Source organism: Oncorhynchus keta, chromosome 28, assembly GCF_023373465.1.
Source record: "Oncorhynchus keta strain PuntledgeMale-10-30-2019 chromosome 28, Oket_V2, whole genome shotgun sequence".
NCBI classification, from domain to species: Eukaryota; Metazoa; Chordata; class Actinopteri; order Salmoniformes; family Salmonidae; genus Oncorhynchus; species Oncorhynchus keta.
The window spans coordinates 37,431,636-37,450,758 of record NC_068448.1 but is presented as its reverse complement, the minus strand read 5'-3'; the positions used below and the strand labels follow the sequence as shown (position 1 = coordinate 37,450,758).

The following is a 19,123-nucleotide window of genomic DNA, read 5'->3' as shown; positions in this document are numbered from 1 at the left end:
CAACAACCCTAAGCACACAGCCAAGACAACGCAGGAGTGGTTTCGGGACAAATCTCTGAATGTCCTTGAGTGTCTCAGTCAAAGCACGGAATTGAACCCAATCGAATAACTCTGGAGAGACCTGAAAATAGCTGTGCAGCAATGCTCCCCATCCAACCTGACAGAGCTTGAGAGGATCTGCAGAGAAGAATGGGAGAAACTCCCCAAATACAGGTGTGCCAAGCTTGTAGCGTCATACCCAAGAAGACTCAATGCTGTAATTGCTGCCAAAGGTGCTTCAACAAAGTACTGAGTAAAGGGTCTGAATATTTACGTAAATGTGATATATATAATATATGTATATATATAAAACTATATATATATATATATTACCAAACATTTCTAAAAACCTGTTTTTGCTTTGTCATTATGCGGTATTGTGTGTAGACTGATGAGGTAAAACATTTTTTTAAATTACATTTTGGAATAAGGCTGTAACGTAACAAAATTTTGGGGGAAATCAATGGGTCTGAATACTTTCCGATGGCCACTGTATTTATTTGGACAGTGAAGCTAAAACATTAAATTTGTCTCTATACGCCAGTATTTTGGATTTGAGATGAAACATTTTATATGAGGTGACTGTACAGAATGTCACTTTTTATTTGAGGGTATTTTCATACATATGTTTTACCATTTAGAAATGAAAGCACTTTATGTATCTAGTCCCCCCATTTGAAGGTATCATAAGTATTTGGGAAAATTAACTTAGTGTATTAAAGTATTCAAAAGTTTCATATTCCTAGTACGCAATGACCACATCAAGCTTGCTTGCAACTCTACAAACTTGTTGGATGCATTTGCAGTTTGTTTTGGTTGTGTTAAAAATTTACCCTCACACATCACCACACTTTATATACCAGGGTTGACTGGCCTTCTCTTGTCAATCGTAGGCTCAGTCACTGGTATACTTTTATTTAGAAAGACATTTTGGGGACTACCATTTTATTTGGCCATTTTTATTGTTCAGAAATGTGGTGGGTACTCTCTTCGTTCGCAGGACTTTATCCTGCTAACTGTTACAAATGTCTGAACTGAATTTGGTAAAAGGTATTTTACGTCCTATGCGCCATCGGCTTGGAACGCCTTACAAAATACTTTTAAACTTGAAGAACTTGTCCTGATTGGTGATTTTAAATCATTGATGACGGATTTTGAGGCTGATTCCCTGACCTGTCAATGTTTTTATTTTGCTGTTTTTGTTATACTCTTGTGAATTCTGTTTTTTTTACTAGATTACCTGTAGTTTTTCATGTCTGTCTGTAAACATCAAAAGGTTAGTAATTGAAACAATATTTCTAATGTAAATAATGTGGGAAATGGTTGGTGGGGCTCTAAACAATAATCATGTCAAATAAGTTGTTGTTTTGTGATATAATTAAGAACTGTATAACCAAATAATGGTAACTCTACAAATGTATTTGTCCCAGGTATCAGATTTACATCTAAATGCTGTGGAACTTATATGATTAAATATGAAACTATTTGTGAGAAGATGAAATGTGATTTTAGCCTTCTAAATGAGACTTGTCTTTCATGTAAAGTTTTACCCAGTCAGTAAACACGCCCATGTGAGCACAGACATTATGACAAAAGGAGGGAACGCCCTTTTTCTCCAAGTGTTTATAAAAGGACTCCTAACGAAATTTACATTAGACCAGAGAACGTGAGGCTCATGCACTCGTTTGAAATGGTGGGAATTGGAATTTCTAGAGACCAAAACATGCTGGTTTGCTGCCGGTGTGGACAGTGGTCTTAGCTGTACCCTGAATAATCAACCAATTAGACCAGTATACGGATGTTAAGCCGGACGTCACAAATGCTTTAAAGCTAAAGACTCGTATACGTGCAGAACGAGCTGAACACGTTACGAAATGGTTTAAAGACTACAACACCAGAAAATGGCAAGACCCTCTGAAACTCTCTCTCTCTCAAAGAAGAAGAAGACTACACAGGGACATATAGTCTGCAGCTGTTTATGCACGGTTAGCCTAGGAAACTCGACCAAAGACGAGAGACAAAGAACAATTTCCTCTCACTACTATAGGTGGTTATCTATTCTAAGCAAACAGAGCGAAGGACAAGGACTGCTGAACACCACGTGCTACACCTCTGGAAGATCCGTTATAACAGACACTCCGAGACCAAGAGGCTACAACTACAAAAGACATGGTGATCTCTGGTGGACAACCAGACTTACACAGAGACTTTTTATCGACTGACTCCACAGACTGATCGGGCGCTTTCAACAGGGCGAGACGACAAAGACACCTTGCATTTTTAAATCCGAATGAGCAGTTGTTGGGGTGCTAAATATCCATACTTACGATGAGCCTCCTCCCGCACTTCTTCCACCCCCTTTCATTGTGTAACAAACCGTCATATCGGGTTAGACCAATAGGGATTTTTCATTGCATCATGTTGATAATCACTGTATAATCTATCCTTCTATTGTTTATTTATTTATTCCCCCCGTTTTCTCCCCAATTGGAAGTTGCAGTCTTGTCTCATCGCTGCAACTCCCATATGGACTCGGGAGAGGCGAAGGTCGAGAGCCATGCGTCCTCTGAAACACAACCCAACCAAGCCGCACTGCTTCTTGACACAATGCCCACTTAACCCGGAAGCCAGCCACACCAATGTGTCCGAGGTAACACCGTGCACCTCGCGACCGTGTCAGCATGCACTGCCCCCGGACCGCCACAGGAATCGCTAGTGTGCAGTGGGACAAGGACATCCCTGCCGGTCAAACCCTCCCCTAACCCGGACGATGCTGGGCCAATTGGGTCTCCCGGTCGCGATCGGCTGCAACAGAGCCTGGACTCGAACCCAGAATCTCTAATGGAACATTGCGATGCAGTGCCTTAGACCACCGCGCCACTCGGGAGGCCATGTTTATGTATTTCTGTGTGATTATTTCATTAGTTAGTAAATACATAATTAAGCCAATTTGTGTAAGCTGATTCATCATGGAGAATAGGGTTTGTGCAGATTTAACGGATTATTCCACGTTCAGAATAAAACTGATGAGGTAAATAAGAATGAATGAATTGACTGTGACTGATGTAAGAGATATTTATCTTTGGAGTTTAGTCGGGAGATAGGAACTCGTTAAATAACTTTTCCCTTGGTGCCCAAAGATCACGAATTGTTACATGATGAATTGAATCATCGTAATAATTAAACGTAGTTAATTGATTTGATAAAATAACTGTCAAACACATTAATGATGTCACGGATCCCTCCGGCACGGCTCCTCATTCTGTTCACCAGTTCCGGAAGTCTACGTCACCGGCATTCTAGGCTTCACTATCATCAACCCAGGACTGTCTTGTCTGATTACACACCTGCTTCCCATTTCCCCCGATTAGTATGTTATATATGTGCCGTCTGTTCCCTCTGTCTTTTGTCGGTTATTGTTCCCATGTCCATTGGTTGTGTGAGTACCTATGCGTTGGTGCAGCTGTTATGCTGCATGCTATATATAGTGTGTATTACGGAGATCGCCCCGTGACGTTCAACAAGGTTTACCCTCGCTCTTTTGTTTGGATACAGCCCAGTGTTTTTGTATACAGTGCCTTGCGAAAGTATTCGGCCCCCTTGAACTTTGCGACCTTTTGCCACATTTCAGGCTTCAAACATAAAGATATAAAACTGTATTTTTTTGTGAAGAATCAACAACAAGTGGGACACAATCATGAAGTGGAACGACATTTATTGGATATTTCAAACTTTTTTAACAAATCAAAAACTGAAAAATTGGGCGTGCAAAATTATTCAGCCCCTTTACTTTCAGTGCAGCAAACTCTCTCCAGAAGTTCAGTGAGGATCTCTGAATGATCCAATGTTGACCTAAATGACTAATGATGATAAATACAATCCACCTGTGTGTAATCAAGTCTCCGTATAAATGCACCTGCACTGTGATAGTCTCAGAGGTCCGTTAAAAGCGCAGAGAGCATCATGAAGAACAAGGAACACACCAGGCAGGTCCGAGATACTGTTGTGAAGAAGTTTAAAGCAATTTACAAAAAGATTTCCCAAGCTTTAAACATCCCAAGGAGCACTGTGCAAGCGATAATATTGAAATGGAAGGAGTATCAGACCACTGTAAATCTACCAAGACCTGGCCGTCCCTCTAAACTTTCAGCTCATACAAGGAGAAGACTGATCAGAGATGCAGCCAAGAGGCCCATGATCACTCTGGATGAACTGCAGAGATCTACAGCGGAGGTGGGAGACTGTCCATAGGACAACAATCAGTCGTATATTGCACAAATCTGGCCTTTATGGAGTAGTGGCAAGAAGAAAGCCATTTCTTAAAGATATCCATAAAAAGTGTTGTTTAAAGTTTGCCACAAGCCACCTGGGAGACACACCAAACATGTGGAAGAAGGTGCTCTGGTCAGATGAAACCAAAATGGAACTTTTTGGCAACAATGCAAAACGTATGTTTGCCGTAAAAGCAACACAGCTCATCACCCTGAACACACCATCCCCACTGTCAAACATGGTGGTGGCAGCATCATGGTTTGGGCCTGCTTTTCTTCAGCGGGGACAGGGAAGATGGTTAAAATTGATGGGAAGATGGATGGAGCCAAATACAGGACCATTCTGGAAGAAAACCTGATGGAGTCTGCAAAACACCTGAGACTGGGAGGGAGATTTGTCTTCCAACAAGACAATGATCCAAAACATAACGCAAAATCTACAATGGAATGGTTAAAAAATAAACATATCCAGGTGTTAGAATGGCCAAGTCAAAGTCCAGACCTGAATCCAATCGAGAATCTGTGGAAAGAACTGAAAACTGCTGTTCACAAATGCTCTCCATCCAACCTCACTGAGCTCGAGCTGTTTTGCAAGGCGGAATGGGAAAAAAAATTCAGTCTTTCGATGTGCAAAACTGATAGACATACCCCAAGCGACTTACAGCTGTAATCGCAGCAAAAGGTGGCGCTACAAAGTATTAACTTAAGGGGGCTGAATAATTTTGCACGCCCAATTTTTCAGTTTTTGATTTGTTAAAAAAGTTTGAAATATCCAATAAATGTCGTTCCACTTCATGATTGTATCCCACTTGTTGTTGATTCTTCACAAAAAAATTGTTTTATATCTTTATGTTTGAAGCCTGAAATGTGGCAAAAGGTCGCAAAGTTCAAGGGGGCCGAATACTTTCGCAAGGCACTGTACGCGTTTGTTTTGGGTGTATTAAAAACTGCTATTGTGTATTCCTGTGCCTGTCTCCAAATCCTTTATACCAGCGTGACAAATGATAGCAACGTCACAACACTAGTTTATCCAAATACATTTCATGAACATCACAATGCATTGATCCAGAAGTTGAAGTCAACACTATTGGTTTCTGATGCAGCGGGAATCATTTAGTCACTTGTCAGTACACTTTGAAAGAATATTATATAAAACATTATACACAGTACCAGTCAAAAGTTTGGACACACCTACTCACTCAATGAAAAAAGAAACATATGGAATCATGTAACCAAAAAAGTTTTTGACAAATCAAAATATATTTTAGAGTCTTCAAATTAGCCACCATTTGCCTTGACGACAGCTTTGCACACTCTTAGCCTTCTCTCAACCAGCTTCATGAGGAATGCTTTTCCAACAGTCTTGAAGGAGTTCCCACATATGCTGAGCACTTGTTGGCTGCTTTTCCTTCACTCTGCGGTCCAACTCATCCCAAACCATCTCAATTGGGTTGAGGTCAGGTGATTGTGGAGGCCAGGTCATCTGATGCAGCTCTCCTTCTTGGTCAAATAGCCTTACACAGCCTGAAGGTGTGTTGGGTCATTGTCCTGTTGAAAAACAAATGATAGTCCCACTAAGAGCAAACCAGATGGAATGACATATTGCTGCAATATATACATATTGCTGGTATATATATATTACCTCCTCCATGCTTCAAGGTGGGGAACCACACATGCAGAGATTATCCATTCACCTACTCTTCATCTCACAAAGACACAGAGGTTGGAACAATCTCAAATCTGGACTCATCAGACCAAAAGGAAAGATCTCCATCGGTCTAATGTCCATTGCTTGTGTTTCTTAGCCCAAACAAGTATCTTCTACTTATTGGTGTCCTTCAGTACTGGTTTCTTTGCAGCAATTTGAATGAAGTCCTGATTCACACAGTCTCCTCTGAACAGTTGATGTTGAGATGTGTCTGTTACAGGAACTCTGGGAAGGATTTATTTGGGCTGCAATTTCTGAGGCTGGTAACTCTAATGAACTTATCCACTGCAGCAGAGGTAACTCTGGGTCTTCCATTCCTTTCCTCACAAGAGCCAGTTTCATCACAGTGCTTGAAGGGTTTTGCAACTACACTTGAAGAAACATTCAAAGTTCTTGAATTTTTCCAGATTGACTGACCTTCATGTCTAAAAGTAATGCTGGACTGTTGTTTCTCTTTGCTTATTTCAGCTGTTCGTTGCCATATGGAATTGGTCTTTTACCAAATAGGGCTATCTTCTGTATACCACCCCTACCTTGTCACACACAACTGATTGTATCAAACACATTAAGAAATTCCATAAATGAACTTTTAACAAGGCACACCTGTTAATTGAAATGCATTCCAGGTGACTACCTCATGTAGTAGTATGTGTAGTTCCCACCGTGAAGCATGAAGGAGGAGGTGTGGTGGTGCTTTGCTGGTGACACGATCTGTGATTTATTTAGAATTCAAGGCACCCTTAACCAGCATGGCTACCACAGCATTTTGCAGCGATATGCCATCCCATCTGGTTTGCGCTTAGTGGGACTATCATTTGTTTTTCAACAGGACAATGATCCAACACACCGTCAGGCTGTGTAGGGCTATTTGACCAAGGAGAGTGATGTAGTGCTGCATCAGATGACCTGGCCTCCACAATCACCCGACCTCAAACCAATTGAGATGGTCTGGGATGAGTTGGACCGCAGAGTGAAGAAAATGCAGCCAACAAGTGCTCAGCATATGTGGGAACTCCATCAAGACAGTTGGAAAAGCATTCCTCATGAAGCTGGTTGAGAGAATGCCAAGAGTGTGCAACGCTGTCATCAAGGCAAAGGGTGGCTACTTTGAAGAATCTCAAATATAGAATATATTTTGATTTTTTTTAACGCTTTTTTGGTTACTACATAATTCCATGTGTTATTACATATTTTATGTCTTCACAATTATTCTACAATGTCGAAAATGTGTAGGTGTGTACAAACTTTTGAGAGGCAGCAATATCTATACCACAAGGCAGTTGAACATACTAGGTATTCTATATTATACTAAAACATCCATCTAACTGAATATGGGTGCTGGTTGAATGTTCCAGGCAGGTTCCAGAATGTTCTTCAGCTGGTGCACCTCTTCTACTGTTGGGTAATGTCAGCTGGTTTAGCAGGCTTTGGCGCTGTGGCAATGTTGGCAGGGTTTGGGGAGCTGTGAGTCTGGCTTCTTGTAGACAACAGTCTGTTATTTTCTGCACTCTACAACTAGGTGGATAAGCGTCTCCCTGAAGTGGTGGGTTCTGGGCTTCTGCACTTTCTTCACCACCCACTTCTTTGACCTCTTGCAGAATAATTGTTTGTACTGTAAGTATCCTGGAAAGACATGACGTCTGATCATTAGGATGTATAATCATAAAATTAACCATGTTAATCTGTAAACCAAACATGGAACAGTAGACTGGTATGTGTTTTGTTACACTCAAGAGTCAATAATGGGGCTTTGAGATGGGATGCTAACAGATGTGAAATGTTTATTGTGTATTGTTGTATATGAGCACCCACAGTTGTGCTGTTGAGTAGACAATCACTGCCAACAATGGAGTGAATAGGCTAGAAGAGTATAGACTAACAACCCCTCACAAAGAACTGACTACAAGGGTGTGACAAGTTTGAGGAGCACTTGGCTTGTAGACAGTTTAGTGTATTGGTGATGTTGTTTTCTCAAGAGGGTATTTGTGCTTTCATAAATGCCTTTGGCCGTCCTGGCTTGTTTCCGAGTCAGATGATGTTGAGCTTGTTCCCGGCTGAAAGCTTTCATCCAATGGGTCTACGGGCTCTGTACTACTAAAGCTGGTGTTAAGTTCATCGTCATCAGTAGCAGGGTTATTAGTCTGTAGGACACATAGTAGTCCGTGATTAGTCAACATTTTACTACTTTGTCCCCATCAATACCCACACCCCTTATGTCAATAGATCATGCATATTAACCTTCACCCCCCCCAACAGACACCAGTCAGTCACAAACACCTAATATCTCCTTTTTCCATTTTCAAACATGAACAATCAGCTAAGCCGCCATAATATAGAGAAAACTACAGTAGAAGTTGTAGCTTATATAACAACAAGACACAGAACATGTTTATGCCTAGCTCCAGTATATGTATTTGCTCATCATGGAGTCATGGAAAGATTTAGCAAAGGTGACTTACAATAGTTCCTGGTGCTGAGCTTGATGCTGCTGCAGATGGGCTCGGACTCTATAAACACATAATCACGTTAGCCTCTGTGGTAGTTAGATCGCTAGCTAGTTAACGGTTATATACAGTCCAGTAGGCTGTAGCTAGCTAAATTAACCTAATGAAGCTCACAGTGCAACGTTTCAAATCACGTCGCCAGATAACAGCTGGCTATTTACATTGATTTGCTTTGGAATGTTTAGCCAGTGTATTATGAAAGCTAGCTAGCTAGATTTTGGTTTAGATAAACACATGTAGTTCGCTAGCTAGTTAGCTAGGTAACGTTAGCTCCCTTTACCTCAGCTTGACTTCTTTTCTGCTGCACTGATTGATGTTGGCTGATTGCAAGCCTTCTTCTTTGAAGTGAAAGGGCAAATCAATGGAATAGCATCACTTTAACGTCCGACCACCTGGAAACCCCATCAGTTTCGAAATCCTCTGGCGGGAAGTGCTGGCTACAAACACAGACATTTTGATATTTCTGCACGTCCTGAAATCGCTATGAATTCTGGATATTGTGGTTTGCTAACAACCAGAACATGTCGACCGACGGCTGTTAAAAACCAACGCTCCTATTTGCGTGTTGCAATTTTTATGACACACATGGTATGTTAATTTCATATGTTAATAACATATGAAATGGACATATGGTGAAATAGAGCAGCAGTGACATTTCCCTTTAAGTTTACAAAAATATTGTTGAAAATCGAATAACATGGTGTGGAGAACTAAAGTGTTTTTACATTTTCAATTTATTTGAGAAGAAATAGAGAATTATTTAAGAAAAGTGAAAGGGTGCCAATATATTTGGCCGGTACTGTATGTATGAAAATACCCTAAAATAAAAAGGTGACATTCTGTACTGCCTACTCAAAAAAATATTTGATCTCAAATCCAAAATGCTGGAATATAGAGCCAAATAAAACATTTTAGCTTCACCGTCCAAATAAATACGTAGGGGAGTGCATTTGAAATGAGCCAGATTGCTTATAGAATAACTGGAGAACTTAACACATTGTTTTGATGTGTCACACGGCAATTAAGAAGACAAGACAATGCCCACACAGAGCGCCACTAGTATTGGATTGCTTATTGTGTTCGCTGAGTGGACGCTTTGGGATGACTCCGTGTTATGCAACCAAGCATGGGGGTGGAGGCCAGGCCAGCTTTGCTACCAGGAGGAGAACAATGGCTCGAGTCAGGTCACAGAGTTTTAGACTTCCTCAATTCTTCTCCACAGTAGCAGAGTGCAGTCAGCAGCATTAAAAGCCACCATTCAGTGACATGTTTGTTCAGCCATCAGTGAGTCATCATTTGACCATGTGTTAAATGATCATATTGTGATATGTGCAAATGGCTGAGGTCACTGTCTGGTTAGTCTCAAAGGGACAATGGTCACACTGTACAGTACACACACAGTGTATGTTGATCATGTGAAATGCGAGCGGGTCTCATGTTGCTGACTGTGTCTAGTCACTTCAATGAGGTTTCATGACAGTGTGCACTCAATCTGGGATCCTATACTACAGTATTTACTGTAGTATGCTGTAGTATTTAGAGTTAACTATAGTATAAATACTATAGTAAAAGGAAACGGTAGTATATACTATAGTATTTACTGTAGTGTTTTTGCAGACATTACTGTAGTATTTACTACAATGTCCTTTTGCAGATAATACTGTAGTATTTACTATAATAGTCTACAGTATACTACAACATTCCTGGTAAGTACTAAACACGTGAGGGATACTACAGTGTAGTATTCTACAGTATACTACAGAATTCTATAGTAAGTACTGTAGTATTATATAGTAAATTAGTATTTTGGGCAAATCCAAATATTTGCCTTTGCAGCAGAAGCCTTTACAATTGAACACAGTTTCAGATGCGGTAGCATTGTGGATATTGCCTAGAATGACTTCCAGTCTTAGCTGTACAATCTGGTTATAATGACCTAACCATTTCCCTTGGCTTACTGCAAACAATGATTCTATGTTGGCAGTACACAAAGTTACGGTCTCTTCTAATACTCAGTTCTGACTACTTCTACTATTGTCTGAGCTAAAAAGTCACGATTCCCTCACAAGTATATCTTTGGTATTAATATTTCTGTGTTTTGGCTTTGCTCTTCCAACAGTCAGTAGTAAGACGAGCACTTTTGGACAACGTCAAAGGGGATGAGTCTCGCTGTCCTACTCTGGCTACAACCGCTAACTCCTGCGTTGGCAAGTAGATATGATGGCACAGTTTGTTTGAACATTTCTTATTGCCAACGACAACAGACCACATGATAGAATGCTGTTTGAATGTCGCTTTTAAAGAAGGACTAAGTGACTAGCGATCCCATATTACCTCCAACACAGATTACCGAACCTAATTTTCCAGAATGAGTCAAACTGCTTTGCTAATACTACACTATCCAATCTGATGGCTCAGTTCGTTGGAGCATGCTGGAGTTTGTAACAGCACCATATTTTCCCCTGAATACGTACTTGGGGCGAATCCTAACTTCTACTTAAGTCAAATGTTCATTTCGTCTCACATTGACACTTAACACTTAAGCAAGTGAAAATTTGACTTAAATTGAAGTTTGGATTTGACCCATACAGAATATGTGAATCATTAGTCTTTGTTGAGTGTGGATAAAGTGTCTGCTACAATGAACATATCATCTGACAAGGCAAAAATCTGTCGTTCTGCCCCCGAGCAAGGCAGTTAATCCACTGTTCCCCAGGCGCCGATGACGTGGATGTCGATTAAGGCAGCCCCCCCGCACCTCTCTGATTCAGAGGAGTTGGGTTAAATGGGGAAGACACATTTCAGTTGACTAGGTATCCCCCTTTCCCTTTCCTGTAGATATTGTGCCACCTACGTCGTTGCCCGGCGGGCCGCTGTTGGAGAAGACAGTGGTGTATCCTTTACTGTGTGGAGTGGGCTTCAGGTTCTTCCCCGCTTTTATTTCGGCCAGCAGCTCAGAGTTGTCTCCGGTGGGGGACATCATGTTGAAAGATTTGTTGCCTAGGGAGGACAAAAAAAAATGATTGGAAAAGTGAGGCAGGGGGAGAAAGAGAGCAAGAGAGAGAGGGGAGCAAACGAGAGAGGAGAGAGAGCAAGGGGGGAAGAAAGAGAGAAGAAAGAGTGAGGGGAGAGAGGAAAGAGAGAGGGGGGAGAAATCTAGGCAGCCTACCCAATCCCTTTTTAAAGGTACTGTTGACAGGCCTCCTGGGCCGTATACAGCGTTCCTCGCTGAGATCCCTGAATTCCTATCGGAACTTGTAGTCATGGCAGATAACATTCACATTTTTGGCTACTTCAATATTCTCATGGAGAAGTCCACATCTTATTACGTTTAATGGTAACAAAAAATTAGCTTCGACCCCAACCAAGGATTATCGACCCAAAGATTCCTTGATGCCCTTCCAGACTCCCTCCACCTACCAAAGGACTTTGTGGTACAAAAATCAGTTAACCACCTAACCGAGAATGTAAACTTAACCTTGCATAATACCCTATATGCAGTCGCACCGCTAAAAGAAATGTGTCACAAGAAACTAGCTCCCTGGTATACAGAAAATACAGAGCCCTGAAGCAAGCTTCCAGAAAACTGGAACAGAAATGGCGCAAATTGTATGTCTTCTGACTAGCTTGGAAAGACGGTACCATGCAATAACAAAAAGCCCTCACTGCTGCCCTATTTCTCTAACTTGATTAATATATAATAATATAATAATATATGCCATTTAGCAGACGCTTTTATCCAAAGCGACTTACAGTCATGTGTGCATACATTCTACGTATGGGTGGTCCCGGGAATCGAACCCACTACCCTGGCGTTACTAGCGCCATGCTCTACCAACTGAGCTACAGGAGAATAAAAACAAACAATTAAAAATTGTTGCAAAGTTAACTAAAAAGCAGTATTCCCCGAGTGAGGTTGGCCTTCACTTCAGCAGTGATGAATTCATTAACTTCTTAGATGAAAAGATCATTATCATTTGAAAAAAAATTACGGACGCTTCCTTGAATATGGATATTTCTCAAAAACAGTTGTCCTGAGTCTGCACAGAACAGGCAGCACCTCACCACCTGGACAAAAGGAACACCTACTTGAGAATGCTATTCATTGACCATATGTCAGCGTTCAACACCAAAGTCCCCTCAAAGCTCATCACTAAGCTAAGGATCCTGGGACTAAACACCTCCCTCTGCAACTGGATCCTGGACTTCCTGACAGGACACCCCCAGGTGGTGAGGGTAGGTAGCAACACATCTGCCACGCTGATCTTCAACACTGGAGCCCCTCAGGGGTGCGTACTCAGTCCCCTCCTGTACTCCCTGTTCACCCACGACTGCATGGCCAGGCACGACTCCAACACCATCATTAAGTTTGCAGACGACACAACAGTGGTAGGCCTGATCACCGACAACAACGAGACAGCCTATAAGAGACCTGGCCGGGTGGTGCCAGCTTAACAACCTATCCCTCAACGTAATCAAGACAAATGAGATGATTGTGGACTACAGGAAAAGGAGGACCGAGCACGCCCCATTCTCATCGACGGGCTGTAGTGGAGCAGGTTGAGAGCTTCAAGTTCCTTGGTGTCCACATCACCAACAAACTAACATGGTCCAAACACACCAAGACAGTCGTGAAGAGGACACAACAAAACCCATCCCCTCTCAGGAGACTGAAAAGATTTGGCATGGGTCCTCAGATCCTCAAAAGGTTATACTGCCTGGTACGGCAACTACTTGGCCTCCGACCGCAAGGCACTACAGAGGGTAGTGAGTACGGCCAATACTGGGACTAAGCTGCCTGCCATCCAGGACCTGTACACCAGACTGTGTCAGAGGAAGGCCCTAAAAATTGTCAAAGACCCCAGCCACCCCAATCATATAATGTTCTCTCTGCCACCGCATGGCAAGCGGTACCGGAGCACCAAGTCTAGGACCAAAAGGCTTCTCAACAGCTTTTACCAACAAGCCATAAGACTGCTGAACAGGTAATCAAATGGTTACTTGGACTATTTGCATGGTGTCCCTCTCCTGGATAAGTCAAACCTTGACCCTGGAAGCCTACGTTTCAGACATAAGGAAGTGGATGGCGGAAAATGTTTACTTTTAAGCTCATACAAAACAGAGATGCTAGTTCTAGGTCCCAAGAAACAAAGAGATCTGCTGTCAGATCTGAAAATGAATCTCGATTGCTGTACAAGTCGTCTCAAATAAAACTATGAAGGACCTTGGCGTTACTCTGGACCCTGATCTCTGCTTTAACAAACATATACAAAATATTTAAAGAGCAGCCTTTTTATCATCATCTTCCTAACATTGCAAAAATCTTAACCTTTTTGTCCAACTTTGATGCAGAAAAACTCATCCATGATTTTGTCACTTCAAGATTGGACTACTGCAATGCTCTACTCTTCGGCTACCTGGACAAGGCACTAAATAAACTTCAGCTTGTGCTAAATACAGCTGCTTGAATCTTGACTAGAACCCCAAAATTACCCCAGTGTTAGCCTTGCAACACTGGCTTCCTGTTAAGGCTTGGGCTAATTTCAAGGTTTTACTGCTAACCTACAAAGCATAAAATGGACTCGAGCCTACCCATCTCACTGATTTGGTTCTGCCGTACATACTGTCCCTACACGTAGGCAATGGTCACAAGACACAGTCCTCCTTATCGTTCCTAGAGTTTCTAAGCAAACAGCTGGATGCTGGGCTTTCTCCTATAGAGCTTAATTTTCATGGAATGGTCTGCCAGTCCATGTTAGAGACGCAGACTCTGTCTCAAACATTAAGTCTTAACTGAAGACTCATCTCTTCAGTAGATCCTATAATTGAGTGTAGTCTGGCCCAGGGGTGCGAAGGCGAACGGCAAGGCACTGGAGTGACGAACCTCCCTTACTGTCTCTGCCTGGCCGGCTCCCCTATCTCCACTAGGATTCTCTGCCTCCGACCCTATTACGGGGGCTGAATCACTGGCTTGCTTGCGCATCTCTATCCTTCTTGTCCTTGGGCTCATGCGGTGGGGAGATCATCGCGGGGTATACCCGACCTTGTACTCTTCCAGTATAATCTCAACTCGGCACAGTCAGAAGTGGACTGGCCACCCTTTAGAGCCTGGTTCATCTCTAGGTGTCTTCCTAGGTTCCTGCCTTTCTAGGGTGTTTTCCCTAGCCACTGTGCCTCTACATCTGCATTGCTTGCTCTCTGGGGTTTTAGTCTCGGTTTCTGTATAAGCACTTTGTGACAACTGCTGTTGTAAAAAACGGCTCTATAAATACATTTGATTGATTGATTGATTGAGGAGAGAGAGCTAGGAGAGAGGGGAGAGAGAAAGACTTGGTGGCGAGTAGGGCTGTAACGGTGACCGTATTACCGCAACACCGGCAGTCACGAGTCATGAAGGCAGTCAAATTCCACGTGTCCGCCAAGCTCTAATGCTGCTAATGGTCCTTAGTAACCTACCATACTTGCTAACTTAACTGCCTGGAACTCAGCACTCTATTGTCCCTCTAATCACTCTGACATGAATGCAATTGTAATCAAAAATCTAATCAAGCACTTCATGTTGCGCAACATTTCTATAGGCTATGCAATTGCATGAGAAAACAGAGTGATGGCTTCTATTAAAAAGAGGAGGATCCCATCCGTTTTCTATAGGCTAGGCCTATTATATTTATATCTTAACTTTCCTAATATTAAGCACATTGCTTGTCTTTACAACAGGAGTATAGGAGTATAACCATGGGAAAAGCGTCCTCCATTTGCTATTTAAGTGCATGGATTACATGGATTTTTCCCCCCTGCCTCTGCTTCGAGACAGGTGCATGATAATGGTCACTTCTAAATCAAAACTAATTTCACACATATTATTTAGTATATGTAAAGACAAGATTAAATCAAGAATAGTGGGATGGGTGACAATATTAGCCCATCAATTATATATTATCACTTGTGAATGATGCCCAGCGTAAAGCAAGAAACAATGCATACCTTTATGCAAATTTTTAAAATCATAGACCCACACCTCATGTAGCCTAGTCCATAGGCCTATATGTTTTGAAAAGGTTTGTATCACAACTAAAAGTGACCAAATAACTTCTTAAAATTAAGCACATTGATCTGCTTTACAAAGGGTGTAGACCCTAACTGGCATACATACGCAGCGCGTGGGTTTCAAGTTTGTGGGGATCATTTTCACCATAGAAATGCACCTTCATAATAAAAGCATTACATGCATGATTGCATTTGCGGTCACTTTTGATAAGGGCGTTTTCCCGCTAATGGAACATTCGAGCTTATAGCCTACTGCCGTGTGCGCATTGCTGCGCTTATAATGCAAAGAAATAGCCCAATAGTTGATCAACATTTTAAGCTAAACATTCTGATCTGTTGCGCCAGCCACATTGGATACATTTTTGGGGGGATGCTAGAGGTTGTATTCATTTGGGATCTATCACATCCCACACCTGTCTCAGACTATGTTTGGAATATTTATTTCTCACACAGGAAATAATAGGTCAACTTTTGTACTATGGGGGATAGTAGATTGACATAGGCTAGTACTTTTGCTGTTCATTAGGCCTACTTCTTGGCTGAAAAGGAAATGTGGACAGTTCTTCCAATGTCTTCAATATTGCACCTTGGAAATAGATAAGTACGTCCCCGATGTGTCCGTCTTCACCTGTAGCCTGTGAGAAAGACCGATCACGTGACGGAGAGCCATGTGCGTGAGCACACAGCACGCATGGAGAAGGGAATGCAAATGATTATATTCAGCCCAAGGGCAAAACGGCCACTGGCCGCAAAAGGCATGGATTCTTTTAGTGGGCATTACAGCCACACAAAGGGGATTCCTCCTGGGAAATTTGAGGCATTATCACATGCTTGTCAAATTGTGAATGAGAGACTGATGAAATGTGTACAGCCTACACAAAACAAAGCAGAGCTCATGTCCTTCATGCAACTTTTTTCAAATCATCATTAGTCGCATTTTGCAGCCTTAGAATGTATAATTTTTGTTTTTACATACATTTTGTTTTTACACTGTTTTGCATTACAACTAAAGTTACATAAATAACTCTAAATTAAGCATATAGACAAAGCTGTTTCTTAACCGCTCAACACAGAATAGACGCACGCATGTTCGCACTCCCTCAAATCATTTGGAGAAAATATCCTTTCTATTTTATTCAGCTGTGTTCAATTGTACTCTTCATACTATAAAATACTACAAAATAATGCCACGTAATTCTATGCAAATCTTGTCTGCTACATGAGTGTAGCCCACAGCCATATGGCATTGCCAGATCAGGACAACTCAGAGTATGCTATTTTGTTCTTCTGAAACAGACTACATTTTCTTCATATCATGTTTCTTTAGACCTGTCTAAAATAAATAATGGATTCATTGTGAAGGTGTAGGCTATATTACATGAATTTATCAGACTTTTAAAAATGTATATGTTCCAAAGGTCTACATCAGTGGCTTGGAGGCTATGTGTAGAAGCCAGGAGATGCTAAATGTCTTTATGTTAATTAACGGTGTCAATTACCGTGAGACCGGCAGTTATTTGCGTGACAATCACCAGCTGACAAAATTTTGTGGCTGCCACAGCCCTAGTGGCGAGTGACACTGATAGACACCTGGATGTTGAATATTTCATCTGCCAATCGGTCAGGGAGAGGGAGAGAGAAGAGGAGAGAAAGAGAAAGAGGAGAGAGAGAGAGACTTGGTGGCGATTGACACTGGGCACTGGTAGACACCTGGCTGTTGAATATTTCATCTGCACATCGGTCAGTGGCAGACACAATACTGACCTAAGGCTTGTATGAAATGCAAAAGAGGAGATGAGTGCAGAGGAGCCTTGATGCTGTTTTTATTGTATCATTTTTTGAGTGCCTGCTTAGCTCCACTTGGAGTAAAATGACACCCCTTGTGACAGGACCATAATGGAGCCTCCGCTTTCAGGTTCTACTCTATTCATCTCCAATGATCATATGGTTTGGAAACTAAGCGAAAAACTATTTTGGCCAGAAGGGTCACATGCACCGGATGATATATTTAGGCAAATCTGCAAATAATCTGCGAGTGCAACTCCAAGGGAAAGAACAAGACTTTGCACCACTCTAGAGCTAATGTAGAGATAGATTGACACAGTCTGCCAATATGCTGCAACTGAGAAAATGCTGCAGCAAATTATTTCACGCGACCAAACCGAAACAGACAATCAAGATGCACAGATTAGGAATGCTCCAGCACAGCGACCGTAACAGCTCATTGTGTAAAACAAAAAAATCCTGTTTCGCTGCCACGAGCCCCAATCTCTTTACGACAGAATAGTGCCCTAAAAATTCGGTCTGCTATTAATTGTTAAATCTAGAAAACAAAAGCACTTTGTTTGGACATTGTACTCGTGTAAAGGACATTGGAGAAACAGAGGTTTTCTATCTGGTAAAGAAATGAACAGACAACACATCCTGCAATGCCAACAGGTGATTTGTCTGAAGAATGCATCGAGTGACAATGGTGACTGTCTATTAACACAACAACAGTTATTGAACAATGGTTGAGTTACTTGAGAAATGTATTTATGCAATGCCTGTCATATTGAACAAGTAAAGTGTTTTTTAAAATATGGCAAAGGCACTTAGTTAAGTGACTAATGGGTGTACTGTGTATATACACTGAGTGTTCAAAACCTTAGGAACACCTCCTCTTTCTATGACAGACTGATCAAGTGAATCCAGGTGAAAGCTATGATCCATTATTGATGTCACTTGTTAAATCCACTTCAATCAGTATAGATGAAAGCGAGGAGACAAGTTAAAGAAGTTTATATATATTTTTTTACAATTGAGACATAGATTGTGTACGTGTACCATTCAGAGGGCGAATGGGCAAGACAAAATATTTAAGTGCCACCCAAAGGACATCCAGCCAACTTGGCAACTGTGGGAAGCATTGGAGTCAACATGGCCAGCATCCCTGTGGAACGCTTTCGACACCTTGTAGGGTTCATGCCCTGACGAATTGAGGCTGTTCTGATGGCAAAATGGGGTGCAACTCAATATTTTTTACTGACAAATAAGAGCAAACCAACTAACTCAGTGTAGATAACACCAACGTATTCAAATAACATGAACAATTAAAGGTAAAATCAACAAGGGCTACCTGAAACCTTGAAACCAAATCAGACTGACAACTCAATCAACAGGTCCAACACTAAACTATACAATAATAGAATTAACACAACTGAATAACAAGACTCATCATACCTTTTCTAAGACACCTAAGGTCATATCTTTAACATCCCAATGACAGACAAGGCATAAAGCTCACCCAAAACAAATAAAACAGTAGGATAGATACATCACCTGAGTTTAAGTTATAAAACTCCTCTCAACTTGACGATCCAGTACACTATGGGTCATTCATTAATTCCTGCCTGCCGGGGAGGCAAAAACCCGACTTACTGCGAAGCAACGGCAACAGGCTGACCGAGAAACCGGGGCAAAGCTTCATGCAGTCACCCACCCCTTCTTACTCCCCCTCCTTCCCCCCTCTCCCTCCTGCGCTCTCCCCATCTCCCTCTCCGGCCCAGAGAAAA

At 41.8% G+C, this 19,123-nt stretch overlaps 1 protein-coding gene across 1 annotated transcript in view; it reads right to left on the bottom strand.

Moving 5' to 3' along the window:
• Window positions 1-19,123, bottom strand: part of espn (espin) — a 103,154-nt gene that overhangs the window by 20,609 nt on the left and 63,422 nt on the right. Inside the window, 1 exon segment of the mRNA XM_052482940.1 lies at window positions 11,377-11,522. Coding sequence (XP_052338900.1) covers window positions 11,377-11,522 — 146 coding nt within the window.